Below are 15,354 nucleotides of genomic sequence, written 5' to 3' on the forward strand. Positions count from 1 at the left end.
CCGTATACCACCACTGCATCCACATCACCTATAGGGGGAGCCGTATACCACCACTGCATCCACATCACCTATAGGGGGAGCCGTATAGCACCACTGCATCCACATCACCTATAGGGGGAGCCGTATACCACCACTGCATCCACATCACCTATAGGGGGAGCCGTATAGCACCACTGCATCCACATCACCTATAGGGGGAGCCGTATACCACCACTGCATCCACATCACCTATAGGGGGAGCCGTATAGCACCACTGCATCCACATCACCTATAGGGGGAGCCGTATAGCACCACTGCATCCACATCACCTATAGGGGGAGCCGTATACCACCACTGCATCCACATCACCTATAGGGGGAGCCGTATACCACCACTGCATCCACATCACCTATAGGGGGAGCCGTATAGCACCACTGCATCCACATCACCTATAGGGGGAGCCGTATACCACCACTGCATCCACATCACCTATAGGGGGAGCCGTATAGCACCACTGCATCCACATCACCTATAGGGGGAGCCGTATAGCACCACTGCATCCACATCACCTATAGGGGGAGCCGTATACCACCACTGCATCCACATCACCTATAGGGGGAGCCGTATACCACCACTGCATCCACATCACCTATAGGGGGAGCCGTATACCACCACTGCATCCACATCACCTATAGGGGGAGCCGTATAGCACCACTGCATCCACATCACCTATAGGGGGAGCCGTATAGCACCACTGCTGCCACATCACCTATAGGAGGAGCCGTATACCACCACTGCATCCACATCACCTATAGGGGGAGCCGTATACCACCACTGCTGCCACATCACCTATAGGGGGAGCCGTATAGCACCACTGCTGCCACATCACCTATAGGGGGAGCCGTATAGCACCACTGCTGCCACATCACCTATAGGGGGAGCCGTATAGCACCACTGCTACCACATCCCCTATAGGGGGAGCCGTATACCACCACTGCTGCCACATCACCTATAGGGGGAGCCGTATACCACCACTGCTGCCACATCACCTATAGGGGGAGCCGTATAGCACCACTACATCCACATCACCTATAGGGGGAGCCGTATAGCACCACTACATCCACATCACCTATAGGGGGAGCCCTATAGCACCACTGCTGCCACATCACCTATAGGGGGAGCCGTATAGCACCACTACATCCACATCACCTATAGGGGGAGCCGTATACCACCACTGCTACCACATCACCTATAGGGGGAGCCGTATAGCACCACTGCTACCACATCACCTATAGGGGGAGCCGTATAGCACCACTACATCCACATCACCTATAGGGGGAGCCGTATAGCACCACTGCTACCACATCACCTATAGGGGGAGCCGTATACCACCACTGCTGCCACATCACCTATAGGGGGAGCCGTATACCACCACTGCTGCCACATCACCTATAGGGGGAGCCGTATAGCACCACTGCTGCCACATCACCTATAGGGGGAGCCGTATAGCACCACTGCTGCCACATCACCTATAGGGGGAGCCGTATACCACCACTGCTGCCACATCACCTATAGGGGGAGCCGTATAGCACCACTACATCCACATCACCTATAGGGGGAGCCGTATAGCACCACTGCTGCCACATCACCTATAGGGGGAGCCGTATAGCACCACTACATCCACATCACCTATAGGGGGAGCCGTATACCACCACTGCTACCACATCACCTATAGGGGGAGCCGTATACCACCACTGCTGCCACATCACCTATAGGGGGAGCCGTATACCACCACTGCTGCCACATCACCTATAGGGGGAGCCGTATACCACCACTGCTACCACATCACCTATAGGGGGAGCCGTATAGCACCACTACATCCACATCACCTATAGGGGGAGCCGTATAGCACCACTGCTACCACATCACCTATAGGAGGAGCCGTATACCACCACTGCTGCCACATCACCTATAGGGGGAGCCGTATAGCACCACTGCTACCACATCACCTATAGGAGGAGCCGTATACCACCACTGCTGCCACATCACCTATAGGGGGAGCCGTATAGCACCACTGCTGCCACATCACCTATAGGGGGAGCCGTATACCACCACTGCTACCACATCACCTATAGGGGGAGCCGTATAGCACCACTGCTGACACTGGGCTCCATCACCCCCATAGCATCTCCATTACAGAAAATACACAAAACCTAAACTAACTAGTATCCACAACCATATAATAAAACACGTTATATCCTCATTGATCTTACCTTGTATTATCTGGTAACATATTCATAAAGCTTTGTATCTGTTCTGGCTCTATCACCCAGCGTTATACATTGCAGAGAGCAGCCTCTTACCTAATAGGAACCGCGCAGTTACATCATTTCCTAAACTGCGAAGACATTGGGCAACCAAATATACAACAACCATACAAATACACTACAGATATACAAATATACAACAACCATACAAATATACCACAACCATACAAATACACTACAGATATACAAATATACCACAACTATACAAATACACTACAGATATACAAATATACAACAACCATACAAATATACCACAACCATACAAATACACTACAGATATACAAATATACCACAACTATACAAATACACTACAGATATACAAATATACCACAACTATACAAATATACTACAACCATACAAATATACCACAACTATACAAATATACTACAACCATACAAATACACTACAGATATATAAATATACCACAACTATACAAATATACTACAACCATACAAATATACCACAGATATACAAATATACTACAGATATACAAATATACCACAACTATACAAATACACTACAGATATACAAATATACAACAACCATACAAATATACCACAACCATACAAATACACTACAGATATACAAATATACTACAACCATACAAATATACCACAACTATACAAATATACCACAACTATACAAATATACTACAGATATACAAATATACTACAGATATACAAATATACTACAACCATACAAATATAGAACAGATATACAAATATACTACAACCATACAAATATACTACAGATATACAAATATACTACAACCATACAAATATACCACAACTATACAAATATACCACAACTATACAAATATACTACAGATATACAAATATACTACAACCATACAAATATACCACAACTATACAAATATACTACAGATATACAAATATACTACAGATATACAAATATACTACAACCATACAAATATAGAACAGATATACAAATATACTACAACCATACAAATATACTACAACCATCCAAATACACAACAGATATACAAATATACCACAACCATACAAATACACTACAGATATACAAATATACCACAACTATACAAATATACTACAGCAGAGATCACCTCTATGATACGGAGAATAAACAAGCGTACAGCGCCTATAGTCACATCGGCACAGTTTTGGGTAACAATTGGTGTTGAGCGAGCACTAAAACAATTGAGTTCTCATTACACAATAAATGAACCCCAATAAAATCAATGAGAGACTCAAGCATTTAAAAGGGGTTGTTCACCAATCTTTTTTTCTTTCTGGTGCCAGAAAGTGCCAGAGATGTGTATGTAATGGTCCATTTACACAGAAAGATTATCTGCCAAAGATTTGAAGCCAAAACATGGAATGGATTTGAAAAAGGGAGAAATCTCAGGCTTTCCTATATGACCTGATCTCTATTTATAGTCTGTTTCTGGCTTTGGCTTCAAATCTTTGGCAGATAATATTTCTGTGTAAATGACTGGTTCGCCTTGAAGGGATGTGTAAAGAAAATATACAAAAATTAAAACAAAAAATAAAATGCAATAAGCTACTGCAAGACACATCAGTGCTCCATTGGTATTCTGTCAACTGGCGACATAGCCCCGGAGTTCCAATGTGTCTTGTAGGAACCCCGGCTCTAGTAACTGCGCTCAATGAGAATGGTTGGATGGGGTTTTGCAATCACATTTTACCTGACCTATTGATTTAAAATTAATCAAAATTAAAGCTGTGTAAGCGCTTCATGTATACAGCAGCTATGCAGGCATACAGCACCGTGCTAAAAGTTTGGGTCAGTGTGGAAAAACTGTTCCAAGTTTTTATGTTTTTATTTGTATAGCGCACACAGATTCCGCAGCGCTTTACCTATCTGTATGTTTTTGGGTGTGGGCGGAAACCGGAGTAACCAGAGGAAACCCACGCAAAACATGGAGGGAACATACAAACTCTTTGCAGATGTTGCCCTTGGTGGCTAACCACTGAGCCACCGTGCTGCTCACAGGCAACGCAATTAAAGGGGTCATCCAGGGTTAGAAAACATAGCTGTGCCCCACCTGTCCACAAGGTGTGTGTGGTGTTACAGCTCAGCTCCATTCACTTGAATAGAAATTGTTTTCTGGAGAAAAAACAGATGGTAGCACATCCCTATATATAAACAATCCAAAGAGAAATAGGAGCGAGCACCAATGCGCATATAGGGTATTTGTGGAGTACTCTGGGTCAGGATTAAGAGTAGAGGATGTATAGGCAGTGGATATTCAGCTGGGTGGTGCATAAAGCTAATGATAAGTTAAATCCAATCCAGTCCAAAAAAGAAGAAAGAGCTAGCACTCACCGTTTGCTGAAAAACATTATCCAGTTTATTCGGGGTTCAATACAGCATGGATCACGGGGAGGGAGGTGGAGGCAGGTGCGTCAAGGCGACAGACTGTTTCACTTGCGCTTGCATGTTTCGTCAGGCCCACGGACGTCACTGCCGGGGGAGGGTCATGTATAAATAGGTAACAACAATGAAGTGCAAAAGTTAAAACACCATTTAAAAACAATTGTTACAGAAAAGATCCAAAGTCGTTACGTTCATTAAGACCTAGGGGTCCTGTAGCATGTAATCTGCTTATCCATATGGACTCCCTCTGGAGTAAACGTTGATGGCGATCTCCGCCTTCTTTATTGCAAAAAACTCGTTCTAAACCTAAGAACTGCAGTATCTTAGTATTCCCACCATGCACCTCTCTGACATGAGAAATTAACGTGGGTACGCCCTTACCCGTCTTGATGGAATAGCAGTGCTCTTTGTATCTTGTACTAAGGGCTCTTTTTGTCTTGCCGACATAGAAGCGTCCGCACGGACAGAAAATAGAGTACACCACAAAGGTGCTCTTACACGTAATAAACTCATTGATAAAGCACTCTTTGCCATTCAGGCAAACAAAGGACACGGGGTGCATCTGACAACAGTTAGCGCACTGCCCGCATCTCTTGTTTCCCACAATGTTACTCTTATTAAGCCAGTTCTCTTGGAGGGTTGCACTGGTGTTGGGTAAAACTTTCTTTTTTAGAACATCTCCTAAAGGTATGTGATAATGGGTTTGAGTGAGGCTACACCATTGAGGTCAGGATCATCCTCAATGTAATGCCAATGCCTTCTTATACTGTCGTTGATACATTTATTCATGTTGGTGTTTTGAAAAGAAAATGCAAATCTTTTAGGTCTCGTGCGAGGGTTCTTTTTACTTTTTAATAGCTGTAACTGATCTCTACAGGATACTTTCTCTAGAGCCTTGGTGACTAAATCTCGGGGGTATTGTCTCTCTTCAAATCTATTGGCCAGTTCAGATGCTTGTTCTTTGAATAAGTGTTCGGTGTTATTTATTCTTCGAAGTCTAAGAAATTGACTGTATGGGATACTATTTTTCACCTGTTGCGGATGAGAACTGTGGTAATGTAAAATGGAGTTGGTGGCCTGTGGTTTCCTGTAAACGGAGGTAACGAGTTCATGACCAGATATGTCAACTAACACATAGTAAAGATAGTTATGTTGGTCCTGGCTGTTTTTTGGCATCAGTGGACGCCGAGAGCCTCTACACCCGCATCCCTCATGATGCGGGTGTGGAGGCAATCGATCGTATCCTTGAGCTCACTGGTCATTCTTTACCTTTAAGAGATTTTGATAAAGAAGCTTTGTTATTTATTTTGAACAATAATTTTTTTACTTTTGAGGATGCATGGTACGGGCAAAATACCGGTACCGCGATGAGTACGCCCGTATCATGCACCTACGCTAATCTTTTTCTTGCGTTTATGGAGACGAACGTTGTGTTCCATACCTGTAACCCTTTCATTCTGCACATTAGAAATTATTTAAGATACGTCGATGACGTTTTCATAATTTGGGAGGGGTCTGAGGACCAATTTAATGACTTTGTGAAATGTTTGAACGACACTAATAATGTAAATATGAGTTTTACCAGCAAATTCGGGGGTTTAGTTATCGAGTTCCTAGATGTGTTAGTTGACATATCTGGTCATGAACTCGTTACCTCCGTTTACAGGAAACCACAGGCCACCAACTCCATTTTACATTACCACAGTTCTCATCCGCAACAGGTGAAAAATAGTATCCCATACAGTCAATTTCTTAGACTTCGAAGAATAAATAACACCGAACACTTATTCAAAGAACAAGCATCTGAACTGGCCAATAGATTTGAAGAGAGACAATACCCCCGAGATTTAGTCACCAAGGCTCTAGAGAAAGTATCCTGTAGAGATCAGTTACAGCTATTAAAAAGTAAAAAGAACCCTCGCACAAGACCTAAAAGATTAGCATTTTCTTTTCAAAACACCAACATGAATAAATGCATCAACGACAGTATAAGAAGGCATTGGCATTACATTGAGGATGATCCTGACCTCAATGGCGTAGCCTCACTCAAACCCATTATCACATACCTTTAGGAGATGTTCTAAAAAAGAAAGTTTTACCCAACACCAGTGCAACCCTCCAAGAGAACTGGCTTAATAAGAGTAATATTGTGGGAAACAAGAGATGCGGGCAGTGCGCTAACTGTTGTCAGATGCACCCCGTGTCCTTTGTTTGCCTGAATGGCAAAGAGTGCCTTATCAATGAGTTTATTACGTGTAAGAGCACCTTTGTGGTGTACTCTATTTTCTGTCCGTGCGGACGCTTCTATGTCGGCAAGACAAAAAGAGCCCTTAGTACAAGATACAAAGAGCACTGCTATTCCATCAAGACAGGTAAGGGCGTACCCAGGTTAATTTCTCATGTCAGAGAGGTGCATGGCGGGAATACTAAGATACTGCAGTTCTTAGGTTTAGAACAAGTTTTTTGCAATAAAGAAGGCGGAGATCGCCATCAACGTTTACTCCAGAGGGAGTCCATATGGATAAGCAGATTACATGCTACAGGACCCCTAGGTCTTAATGAACGTAACGACTTTGGATCTTTTCTGTAACAATTGTTTTTAAATGGTGTTTTAACTTTTGCACTTCATTGTTGTTACCTATTTATACATGACCCTCCCCCGGCAGTGACGTCCGTGGGCCTGACGAAACTTGCAAGCGCAAGTGAAACAGTCTGTCGCCTTGACGGACCTGCCTCCACCTCCCTCCCCGTGATCCATGCTGTATTGAACCCCGAATAAACTGGATAATGTTTTTCAGCAAACGGTGAGTGCTAGCTCTTTCTTCTTTTTTGGACATCCATATATATACCTTTGACTGATGTCTCAGCACTATATACTACTAACATCAGGCGTTACATTTTGATCAAGGTGCATAAGCCAACATACAATATCAAGGTTCATGATACATATGGGTTCCTAACTTAAAAAATGGCGCAGCCCCACATGGTGACCACCACCACAACAACAACAGCAACAGTGCCATTGAGAAGAGCCCTGTGCTATTAGCCAAGAGACTGAAGGAAGCCAGGCATAGACCCTATATATGTATACTAATTAAAACCCCCTGGGTGGGGGAGGGATGCCAAACCAAGGCAAAGGAGAGGAAGCACGGCGTCTAGGGATAGTGTGACCCAGAGCACAGGGGGGCTACAGTATGTCTGGCAACATTGGGGCTGCTGGGCGGCTGGGTCGCTCACCCACTGGTGCTGTTGTTGTTGCAGTGATGGTCGCCATGTGTAAGGATGCGCAATTTCTTAGTTAGGGACCCACACGTATCAGGAACCTTGATGTGGTGTGGGGGCTTATGCACTTTGATCAAAATGTAACTTCCTATCAGTCATCAGTGATCAATGATCAGTCATAGGTATATGGATGTGCGGCCATGTCTGTATATAGTGAGAAGCAGAGAGATCAGTGATCAGTATATGGATGTGCGGCCATGTCTGTATATAGTGAGAAGCAGAGAGATCAGTGATCAGTATATGGATGTGCGGCCATGTCTGTATATAGTGAGAAGCAGAGAGATCAGTGATCAGTATATGGATGTGCGGCCATGTCTGTATATAGTGAGAAGCAGAGAGATCAGTGATCAGTATATGGATGTGCGGCCATGTCTGTATATAGTGAGAAGCAGAGAGATCAGTGATCAGTATATGGATGTGCGGCCATGTCTGTATATAGTGAGAAGCAGAGAGATCAGTGATCAGTATATGGATGTGCGGCCATGTCTGTATATAGTGAGAAGCAGAGAGATCAGTGATCAGTATATGGATGTGCGGCCATGTCTGTATATAGTGAGAAGCAGAGAGATCAGTGATCAGTATATGGATGTGCGGCCATGTCTGTATATAGTGAGAAGCAGAGAGATCAGTGATCAGTATATGGATGTGCGGCCATGTCTGTATATAGTGAGAAGCAGAGAGATCAGTGATCAGTATATGGATGTGCGGCCATGTCTGTATATAGTGAGAAGCAGAGATCAGTGATCAGTATATGGATGTGCGGCCATGTCTGTATATAGTGAGAAGCAGAGAGATCAGTGATCAGTATATGGATGTGCGGCCATGTCTGTATATAGTGAGAAGCAGAGAGATCAGTGATCAGTATATGGATGTGCGGCCATGTCTGTATATAGTGAGAAGCAGAGATCAGTGATCAGTATATGGATGTGCGGCCATGTCTGTATATAGTGAGAAGCAGAGGGATCAGTGATCAGTATATGGATGTGCGGCCATGTCTGTATATAGTGAGAAGGAGAAGGATCAGTGATCAGTATATGGATGTGCAGCCATGTCTGTATATAGTGAGAAGCAGAGAGATCAGTGATCAGTATATGGATGTGCGGCCATGTCTGTATATAGTGAGAAGCAGAGATCAGTGATCAGTATATGGATGTGCGGCCATGTCTGTATATAGTGAGAAGCAGGGAGATCAGTGATCAGTATGTGGATGTGCGGCCATGTCTGTATATAGTGCTGAGAAGCAGAGAGATCAGTGATCAGTATATGGATGTGCGGCCATGTCTGTATATAGTGCTGAGAAGCAGAGAGATCAGTGATCAGTATATGTATGTGCGGCCATGTCTGTATATAGTGAGAAGGAGAAGGATCAGTGATCAGTATATGGATGTGCAGCCATGTCTGTATATAGTGAGAAGCAGAGAGATCAGTGATCAGTATATGGATGTGCGGCCATGTCTGTATATAGTGAGAAGCAGAGATCAGTGATCAGTATATGGATGTGCGGCCATGTCTGTATATAGTGAGAAGCAGGGAGATCAGTGATCAGTATGTGGATGTGCGGCCATGTCTGTATATAGTGAGAAGCAGAGAGATCAGTGATCAGTATATGGATGTCCAGCCATGTCTATATAGTGAGAAGCAGAGATCAGTGATCAGTATACGGATGTGCGGCCATGTCTGTATATAGTGAGAAGCAGAAGGATCAGTGATCAGTATATGGATGTGCGGCCATGTCTGTATATAGTGAGAAGCAGAGAGATCAGTGATCAGTATATGGATGTGCGGCCATGTCTGTATATAGTGAGAAGCAGAAGGATCAGTGATCAGTATATGGATGTGCGGCCATGTCTGTATATAGTGCTGAGAAGCAGAGATTAGTGATCAGTATATGGATGTGCGGCCATGTCTGTATATAGTGAGAAGCAGAGAGATCAGTGATCAGTATATGGATGTGCGGCCATGTCTGTATATAGTGCTGAGAAGCAGAGAGATCAGTGATCAGTATATGGATGTGCGGCCATGTCTGTATATAGTGAGAAGCAGAGATCAGTGATCAGTATATGGATGTGCGGCCATGTCTGTATATAGTGAGAAGCAGAGATCAGTGATCAGTATATGGATGTGCGGCCATGTCTGTATATAGTGAGAAGCAGAGAGATCAGTGATCAGTATATGGATGTGCGGCCATGTCTGTATATAGTGAGAAGCAGAGATCAGTGATCAGTATATGGATGTGCGGCCATGTCTGTATATAGTGAGAAGCAGAGAGATCAGTGATCAGTATATGGATGTGCGGCCATGTCTGTATATAGTGAGAAGCAGAGAGATCAGTGATCAGTATATGGATGTGCGGCCATGTCTGTATATAGTGAGAAGCAGAGATCAGTGATCAGTATATGGATGTGCGGCCATGTCTGTATATAGTGAGAAGCAGAGGGATCAGTGATCAGTATATGGATGTGCGGCCATGTCTGTATATAGTGAGAAGGAGAAGGATCAGTGATCAGTATATGGATGTGCAGCCATGTCTGTATATAGTGAGAAGCAGAGAGATCAGTGATCAGTATATGGATGTGCGGCCATGTCTGTATATAGTGAGAAGCAGAGATCAGTGATCAGTATATGGATGTGCGGCCATGTCTGTATATAGTGAGAAGCAGGGAGATCAGTGATCAGTATGTGGATGTGCGGCCATGTCTGTATATAGTGCTGAGAAGCAGAGAGATCAGTGATCAGTATATGGATGTGCGGCCATGTCTGTATATAGTGCTGAGAAGCAGAGAGATCAGTGATCAGTATATGTATGTGCGGCCATGTCTGTATATAGTGAGAAGGAGAAGGATCAGTGATCAGTATATGGATGTGCAGCCATGTCTGTATATAGTGAGAAGCAGAGAGATCAGTGATCAGTATATGGATGTGCGGCCATGTCTGTATATAGTGAGAAGCAGAGATCAGTGATCAGTATATGGATGTGCGGCCATGTCTGTATATAGTGAGAAGCAGGGAGATCAGTGATCAGTATGTGGATGTGCGGCCATGTCTGTATATAGTGAGAAGCAGAGAGATCAGTGATCAGTATATGGATGTCCAGCCATGTCTATATAGTGAGAAGCAGAGATCAGTGATCAGTATACGGATGTGCGGCCATGTCTGTATATAGTGAGAAGCAGAAGGATCAGTGATCAGTATATGGATGTGCGGCCATGTCTGTATATAGTGAGAAGCAGAGAGATCAGTGATCAGTATATGGATGTGCGGCCATGTCTGTATATAGTGAGAAGCAGAAGGATCAGTGATCAGTATATGGATGTGCGGCCATGTCTGTATATAGTGCTGAGAAGCAGAGATTAGTGATCAGTATATGGATGTGCGGCCATGTCTGTATATAGTGAGAAGCAGAGAGATCAGTGATCAGTATATGGATGTGCGGCCATGTCTGTATATAGTGCTGAGAAGCAGAGAGATCAGTGATCAGTATATGGATGTGCGGCCATGTCTGTATATAGTGAGAAGCAGAGATCAGTGATCAGTATATGGATGTGCGGCCATGTCTGTATATAGTGAGAAGCAGAGATCAGTGATCAGTATATGGATGTGCGGCCATGTCTGTATATAGTGAGAAGCAGAGAGATCAGTGATCAGTATATGGATGTGCGGCCATGTCTGTATATAGTGAGAAGCAGAGATCAGTGATCAGTATATGGATGTGCGGCCATGTCTGTATATAGTGAGAAGCAGAGATCAGTGATCAGTATATGGATGTGCGGCCATGTCTGTATATAGTGAGAAGCAGAGATCAGTGATCAGTATATGGATGTGCGGCCATGTCTGTATATAGTGAGAAGCAGAAGGATCAGTGATCAGTATATGGATGTGCGGCCATGTCTGTATATAGTGAGAAGCAGAGAGATCAGTGATCAGTATATGGATGTGCGGCCATGTCTGTATATAGTGCTGAGAAGCAGAGAGATCAGTGATAAGTATATGGATGTGCGGCCATGTCTGTATATAGTGCTGAGAAGCAGAGATCAGTGATCAGTATATGGATGTGCGGCCATGTCTGTATATAGTGCTGAGAAGCAGAGATCAGTGATCAGTATATGGATGTGTGGCCATGTCTGTATATAGTGAGAAGCAGAGAGATCAGTGATCAGTATATGGATGTGCGGCCATGTCTGTATATAGTGCTGAGAAGCAGAGAGATCAGTGATCAGTATATGGATGTGCGGCCATGTCTGTATATAGTGAGAAGCAGAAGGATCAGTGATCAGTATATGGATGTGCGGCCATGTCTGTATATAGTGAGAAGCAGAGAGATCAGTGATCAGTATATGGATGTGCGGCCATGTCTGTATATAGTGCTGAGAAGCAGAGAGATCAGTGATCAGTATATGGATGTGCGGCCATGTCTGTATATAGTGAGAAGCAGAGATCAGTGATAAGTATATGGATGTGCGGCCATGTCTGTATATAGTGCTGAGAAGCAGAGATCAGTGATCAGTATATGGATGTGCGGCCATGTCTGTATATAGTGCTGAGAAGCAGAGAGATCAGTGATCAGTATATGGATGTACGGCCATGTCTGTTTCTCCTTCAGACAATTACTTTAGGCTGCGTTCACACTACGTATATTTCAGTCAGTATATGTATATTTCAGTCAGTATATTTCAGTCAGTATATTTCAGTCAGTATTGTGGTCCTCATATTGCAACCAAAACCAGGAGTGGATTAAAAACACAGAAAGGATCTGTTCACACAATGTTGAAATTGAGTGGATGGCCGCCATTTAATGGCAAATATTTGCTGTTATTTTACAACAACGGCCGTTATATTGAAATAATGGCCGTTATTTACTGTTATATGGCGGCCATCCACACAATTACAACATTGTGTGAACAGATCCTTTCTGTGTTTTTAATCCACTCCTGGTTTTGGTTGCAATACTGACTGAAATATACTGACTGAAATATACGTAGTGTGAACGCAGCCTAAAGGAAATTGTCAGGAGCGGATGGCATTAGACCTGTGACCTCCAGCGTCCGTGTACATTGCGGAATATTGTTATCACATCCAGACTTACATTGATCATTGCATTGGAGGTGATCCTGAAGAGTGTGGCCCTTTCATTGACGGATTTGATCTTCTCGCTGCTCTCGGCTGGTAGTTTGAGGTTCTCGAGCTCACTCAGGGAGCGCTGCAGGGCGGCACCGTGCTTGGCGATGAGGTCATTGCATGTAGTGAGGTCATCGAGCTTACTGGTCAGAGACTTCAGGGAGCTGTGCAGCTCGCTCTTATCAGACTGCGAACTCGGCTCATCGTCCCCAGAGTCATCTACACAAAGAGAGAGAGAGAAGTCACGTTAGATCTCAAGACTCCTAATAGGTAGCGAGATTACCATCTGCAAACATTAACTAACGAAAGAAAGAACACGAACGCCGGAGGCCGAGACGCCTTGTATCTAGACGTGTCCCTATTATATCGAGAGAGAGATACAAGTCTTATACAGAAAACCACACCAATCTGTGACCGCACACTACATGTCACCATACACCTTCTACAACAGAACCCTGAGCATTCAACTCCCGGCGTCTGGAGAAGATGGATGCTGCCCTGGGATGCTGCCATAGGCTATATCCATGTTCAGTTTCAAGGATTAGGGCACCATCCAACTTCTCCAGACGCCAGGAGATACTTCTCTCATGTTCACTCATCACTATTCATATTCACTATTCATTCACTATACATGCTAGACTGAATTCACCACGGGTTGGGCTAAATAAAACAAAGTGTAAGTGGTGTATGGTAACATTTATGGGAAAGTGTCATCAGAAAATGACTTATTGTTAAACATTTTTTAAGAATTTTTGGTGACATTTTTCTTAATTTTAAATTTTTCTATCTATATTATAAAATAATCCTGATATCTTGCAGTTCTCATTCTCACCACTGGGGCTAAAACTAAGCTGAGACTTCCTGTGGTGTCTGTGGGGATAAGAGGAGGCTGCAGTAAAGTGATCTGTACAGCATTGCAGCATCATGTGACACCAGTAGATAGAGGAGACAATAGCAGCTCCCTGTGGAATGACCTCTTCACAGGTCACAGAGCGCGCTCAGTAATGTCTCACATTCATCTCAAGGGGACAGAGTCTGTCTATTGTCGTCTATGTCCATGAGTCTTGCTGTAAACCATGTCACTAAAGAAGAGCCTAGGCAAGATGGCCGCCCCCATACCAATGTACAAAAAGTGAAATAAAAAAAATTACAGTCAGAAAATGGAAACAGATTAGAATAAAAGAACAAGTTTAAGTATCTGACTCTAATAAGTAACAGAAAATGTAGGTGACACCGTCCCTTTAAATATTCATATAAGAATTAATAGTCACAAATATCCAAAGAAAGATGATTAGGGGTCTATGGTGTGCTTTGAGCGTGTGACACCATGTTGGCTGATGTGCGAGAACGGATATACCTGCTCTTCATGAAACAATATACGGATTCTGACACGTCGCATCATGCGGCTTCACACCTGGAATACTTCACTAATGACAGGAAAACATTGTGGCCGCAGAACACGAGGATTTCTCTCTTTGTGTCAGAAACTGAAGGGGTTAACGTGCTTGTAGACGTGCACATTGCATTAAAGCCTCCATTTATCCTATAGCCGGGAAACCTCTCAGCATTGATGTTAATGGGGCCGTACGGGGGCTGCGCAGCGACCTGAGACTATTATGGTGTCACGCTATGTTACACGGATTCTACAATAATTTATGGGTCATCAATGCTGCTTGATTAATCACCCATAAAGTATCATGGCAAAAAAAGTTTATAATGTAGAGAATAATGGATGACAATGGCGACGGCCACCTACAGTATACAGTATCCATTATAAAGCACTAGAAAATAGAAAATCTACCCTTATTGTTTATGGGGAAATCGCCAGTAGCCCTATATGCCCCTATATACCCGACAATTCTGCTCTGTTTATGTAAATTGTAGCTTATGCACATTAGAAATAAACTAAAAACTTCAAACATCTATCCTGTATACCTGTAGTGTATAGTTGGGGGGTGGGGGGCTGTATATCTGTAGTGTATAGTTGAGGGGGTCCTGTATACCTGTAGGGTGTAATTGGGGGGGGGGGGGGGTTGTATACCTGTAGTGTACAGTTGAGGCAGGTCCTGTTTACCAGTAGTGTATAATTGGGGGGGGGGGGCTGTGTACCTGTACTGTATATGCAAGAAGAAGAAAGAGATCCTCTCTAGCTCATAATTTTCAATGCTTTTATTGGATATACATTAAACACAGACGCGTTTCAGACCCCACTGGGTCCTTAGTCATGGTTTTTCTGCGATGGATCCTGCTGTCTGCATACAATCCAAATTGC

The 15,354-nt window shown here is 43.7% G+C and overlaps 1 protein-coding gene across 1 annotated transcript in view; it reads right to left on the reverse strand.

Moving 5' to 3' along the window:
• OSBP2 (oxysterol binding protein 2) overlaps window positions 1–15,354 on the reverse strand; it is a 226,995-nt gene that overhangs the window by 84,143 nt on the left and 127,498 nt on the right. Inside the window, exon 3 of the mRNA XM_069960719.1 lies at window positions 13,051–13,301. Within this exon, the coding sequence (XP_069816820.1) occupies window positions 13,051–13,301 (251 nt within the window). The remainder of the gene's footprint in view (window positions 1–13,050; window positions 13,302–15,354) is intronic.

This window comes from Dendropsophus ebraccatus, chromosome 3 (genome assembly GCF_027789765.1).
Source record: "Dendropsophus ebraccatus isolate aDenEbr1 chromosome 3, aDenEbr1.pat, whole genome shotgun sequence".
Lineage (NCBI taxonomy): Eukaryota > Metazoa > Chordata > Amphibia > Anura > Hylidae > Dendropsophus > Dendropsophus ebraccatus.